At 36.9% G+C, this 5,055-nt stretch overlaps 1 protein-coding gene across 1 annotated transcript in view; it reads right to left on the bottom strand.

Moving 5' to 3' along the window:
* Window positions 1–2,648: 2,648 nt before the first annotated feature.
* LOC136067905 (uncharacterized) overlaps window positions 2,649–5,055 on the bottom strand; it is a 6,389-nt gene continuing 3,982 nt past the window's right edge. Inside the window, exons 2-5 of the mRNA XM_065774343.1 lie at window positions 4,821–5,039; window positions 4,333–4,707; window positions 3,944–4,222; window positions 2,649–3,583 (exon numbers count right to left, since the gene is read on the bottom strand). Of these exons, the coding sequence (XP_065630415.1) occupies window positions 2,649–3,583; window positions 3,944–4,222; window positions 4,333–4,707; window positions 4,821–5,039 (1,808 nt within the window). The remainder of the gene's footprint in view (window positions 3,584–3,943; window positions 4,223–4,332; window positions 4,708–4,820; window positions 5,040–5,055) is intronic.

The following is a 5,055-nucleotide window of genomic DNA, read 5'->3' as shown; positions in this document are numbered from 1 at the left end:
ATGAAAGTCTCCTAAACAGCCGCGAGAAAGCTGGATGAAGTTCAAATTCGATTCCAAGACCACGACGAAATGGTTTGGAAGCCAAGACCTAATGGTCTCTCTTCCCTTCGCTTGGAACCAGGTGCGTGTATCTTATCCAGCGGTTTCATGGCATAGCATAGTTTGGTTTAAGGACTGAATTCCGAGCCAACGCTAGCGTTTTTAAGCAGGCTGCTCTGCTATACACACCTAACTCCACATCAATAAATTCAGACCATACAAACTAATTGTTTGCATTGCATTTTATGAAAGAGAATCGTGAGAAACTGCTTAATAATCCTAAGTCGAAACATCCACCCCATTCATCCAAAAGGGGAGAGGGCTTTCATCTGGATCCCGGTGAAACGCAGAGATATAATTCCTGTATAGAGAGCAAGAAAGAGGATTCGGTATTTTGAATTTGGGAAGAAGGTAGCTATCCACCGGAAAATCATTTTCTTGGAAGAGGTTCATTTAATGAAAATAAAGCCTAAAACGAGCTTTTCACTTTCACTCAAGAAGGGGGCATTTCTCAGCAAGACATGGAATGTAGGAATAACATGAGTGAGTCATAACACACTATTACCATCTTCCCTCAGCTCCCCCTTTGCCCCTGGTTTGACGAGAGACGTCGCTCCAGTTTTGCCCTTATAGCCAAGCTCCATGAGATAAGTTTCATACATCACTAATTGGTTGAGAATGTGTGCTTAAGATAGGAGTCTGGTAAAAAATAAAAAAATAAAACGTGGGTTTATAATTAAGTGCACGTTTGGATAGAAATTATCTGCGTCTAGTGTTTTGAGTTTTGCGTTTTCCTCTTTTTTTTTTTTGCACGCGTTTCAAGAGACAAATTTCACTGTTACAACTACTGTTCATGAACAGTAGCCGTAATATTTGACTTTTCAGATACTTTTCAGCACATTAGTGGGTTCTGTGTACTGTTCATGAGACTCACAAACCTCACTTTTCAGTAACTTTTTCATTAAAAATGGGTCTCACGGTACTATTTACACATTTAAAAATTATTTTGTTACAGTGTTTTCAGTTTTCAGCAAAATAAGTTGTATTCAAACGGATCTTAAGTGTTTAATTATCTTGGAAATTATGATAGTGTTTTTTAATATTTATTTGAGACTGTGAGTTCCAGTTAACTCAACTGATATAATCTCTAATAGTTAAATAAGAAATTAGGTGTCCAATCCCTGCCAACACCAAAAACTGATTAATGTCTTGGTTTAATAATAAAAAACTATCATAGGAGGGGACGTCATAGGTTAAAACTTTCTAAAAAAAATATTTATACAAGACTAACACGTAAAATTTAAATTGTTACTATGCCAACAACAACCCAACTCTTTGTTTTGTTATTTGCATTATTGCTTTAAGGTTTGAAGATCAACTCCAGCATCTTTGTGGCAATAATAAAGAACTTCTTTCCTTATCAAAAAATAATAATAAAGAACTTCTTTCACGTGCTGGTTAGTTTTCCACACTCTTTGTAACTTTATTTTTAGTGTGCTTTTGACTAATAATTAAAAATATTATACATGGTGCGCTTTTTGACGAATACTTTTACTAATCAACTGAGGAGTCCCACCTTTTGGCTCTCGTAGAGGACCAAGAGTCACCAATCTCCCATTTCCAAAGAATAATTGTAGCCATCTCTATATCCGAAAAGAAACCACACGGTTCTCTTGACCATCCACGCGGGCTTCCCCGCGCACTGCTATGTACACTTCCACTAGGATGTACATCTTTTATATCGCTCGCAGACGCAGCTTCGCATACACTTCTAAGTTTTGTCACAGTATACCATGCAAAACTCTTGTAGATTTTACGTTTACCTATTCTCAGTGTCCTTCTTCAATTACCTAACAATTACAGTCATTGCTAAGCCCTCCCCTACATACTCCTCCATCAATGATATCAAGCTTAACTGTGGCTCCTCCGGCATCTCAACTGACTCAGATGGCCGAGAGTGGACTGGAGATGTAGGTATTCACTCAAAATTTGTTTCCTTAGAACAATCTAATAACACCTGTATACTCTCCAATCCCCATGGCTCATCCATTGATCGTGACCCTTACAAAACCGCTCGAATCTCTCATTCTCAATTCACCTACAGATTTCGTGTTAGTCCTGGCCAAAAATTCATAAGATTTTACTTTAACCCTTCTACATACCATGATAATTTCGATATGTCTAAGGCCTTTTTCACTGTTACTACTGGTCCCTTCACTCTGCTTAGCAACTTCAGTATAGGGTCAAAATCCCTTGTCAAAGAATTTTGCGTGAATGTGATACAGGATCAGACACTGAACATAACCTTCACTCCATCTATAAATGCTTCATATGCATTTATAAATGGGATTGAAATCGTCTCCATGCCCACCAGCCTTTATTACAGTAAATTTGGGGATAAAGGTGTACAGGGACGAACGCAGGATTTTAAGTTGGGGGGGGCCGGAGATAAGCGAAAAAAAAATTTTCAAATACGCATCCATATAGTATTAATAAACTATCAACCAAAACAAATACCCAAAAATCATTGTTTCTTAATATATTAAGATACAATCATTTACTAACAAAAACAAAAAACACGAAACACTATTGTTTCTTTATACAATCATCTATGAAAAGGGAACTCGACGCTCTTTCAAATTTTCAAAATCATCTACAATTGAATCCAAACTAAATGTCGAAGATATATCCTTTTCAATGTATAACATCAAAGAGTCCGTCAAAAAATCATCTTCCATTTTGTTTCGAAGATTAGTTTTGACAATTTTCATAGCTGAAAATGCTCGCTCTGTAGTAGCAGTAGAAACTGGAAGAGTAAGCACAAGTGTCACAATTCTATAAACAAGTTTGTAGTGTTCTGAATTTTTAGTTCTCACTAACCATTGAGACAACTCAGATAAACTTTTCAATTCTTTGAACTCTGGATCCTGGACTACATTATGCTCAAAATGATAAAGCTCCTTCTTCAACACTTGTTTGTCATAATCTGTGAAATCTTGTGGATAGAAATTCTCTACCAACAAACAAAGATCACTACTTCTGAAAGATTTTAATGCCTCTCGAGGTTCTAAAGCTGAGCTAAGCCTAAGTAACTCCATTGCATCTTCATTAAACCGATAATTTAGTTCCTGTAGTTGAGAATCTATTGTAGCATAAAAAATATTCACTCGATAATGATGCTCAATTGTAATGTTATCTTGTTGATTACGAGCTCGACCTCGCCTCGGAACATAACGAGCATTCATATCTAGAACATCAATGCAATGCTTCTCACAAAATGATATCACAGTGGTGAGTAAGCCATCCCATCCATCATCTCTAAATTTTTGGATAAGTGCTTTAGTAGATGAAACTAAATGCCTGGCATTTAAAATGTCTTGAGATTGGCTTTGCAAAGCTTGACAAAGTTTATCAGTGATCTCCATAGTTTCCTTCTCAAGATGCAAGATGAAGACAAATTCAAATGAAGTTAAACCCTCATAAGCTGACTCTGCTTCTGCCCGATGTTCTCCATCAATTGCATCATCAATTATATTTTGTAAAACTTCAACAGTTGAAGTAAACATCCTCAATAAGCTAGAAATGATCTAAAATGTGAACTCCAACGTGTTTCTACAGGTCGTTGTAAAGTGCCAATTTGATTAAGCCACTTCCAGTCTCAAGCTCTTCAAGATCAATCAAACGTGCTATTTCATTAGCATTGGCAACTTTCAATTGCTCATTGCGCTTGCATGAAGCATTAACAATTTTGATCAGAAAAAGCAATGCAAGAAAAAAATGACTAATGGCATTAACTTGTTTTGATGTTTTACTAATGCCAATTGTAAGCGATGTGCAAAACAATGGATGTAGTAAGCATATGGGCAATCATTCAAAATCAAAGCTTGTAATCCATTCCACATACCTCGCATGTTGCTTGCTCCATCATATCCTTGCCCTCGAATATTTTGTATATCTAAGCAATGTTGAGATAACAAAGAATATATCCCCTTCTTTAGAGTCAAAGCCGCAGTGTCAGCAACATGAATAAGCCCAAAAAAACGTTCTTTGACAAAGCCTTCTGCATCAACATATCTAAAAACCACAGCCATTTGCTCTCTCATGGACTCATCACGAGCTTCATCAACCATTATGCAAAACTTTGCATCACCAATTTCTTCCCGAATGGCCTTCTTCACTTTGGCTGAGAAAACATGTAGAATTTCCTTTTGAATCCTAGGTGATGTGTAGGTTGCATTTTTGGAGCTTTTTCTATTATTTCAGCAACCTTCTCATTCCAAAAAGTCACAATACCCAATGATTCAAAAAAGTTCCCACGATTTAATGAACTACAACTTTCATCTCGACCTCTAAAAGCTATAGCTTGAAAGGCAAGATATCGAACAGTAAAAATTACGGCTTTCAGATGCAACCGATTATTTGCAATTTGTTCAGTAGTGAAATGATCAACTACCCTTTGTAAATGCTGCCATTGGTTCATCAAATCCTTACACTTTTGCTCGGCAACTCTATGAGCTGAGTTAGGCTCTTTTCCTATATGAGTTTGAAAAGAACAATCTTTGCCCCCAACCTTTTTCCAATTCCTAAATCCACCAACAGTGAATGTATTTTGTCCCACAACCCCATTTGGATTATTAAAGACAAAGCAAGGTAGACAATAAGCTGCATCTGTGGTAGGAGAATATTCAAGCCATGTTGAATTAGATCCAAACCAAGAAGCTTGAAAGCTACGATTGTGCTTTCCACTTTTTGGGTAGTCTTTAGAGGAAGTTGGTGCGGACCTTTTATAATGTAAGCCCGTCGAATTTCATCACGTTGATTAACATGATATTCCCATATTTGTTTGCGTGTTCCAGGATCATAATCCAAAGAATCAAGATCGACTCTTTGAAATTGTGTTTGAGAGATTGGAACATCAACATTTTCCGGAATTGAGAAATGCACATTTTCTAGAATTGGAGCATCCACATTTTCTAGAATTGGAGCATCCTCCACATTTTCTAGAATTGGAGCATC

Source organism: Quercus suber, unplaced genomic scaffold (assembly GCF_002906115.3).
Source record: "Quercus suber isolate HL8 unplaced genomic scaffold, Cork oak 2.0 scaffold_91, whole genome shotgun sequence".
NCBI lineage: Eukaryota > Viridiplantae > Streptophyta > Magnoliopsida > Fagales > Fagaceae > Quercus > Quercus suber.
Note: the sequence above shows the minus strand (reverse complement) of the source record. Positions and strands in the feature narration are given on the sequence as shown.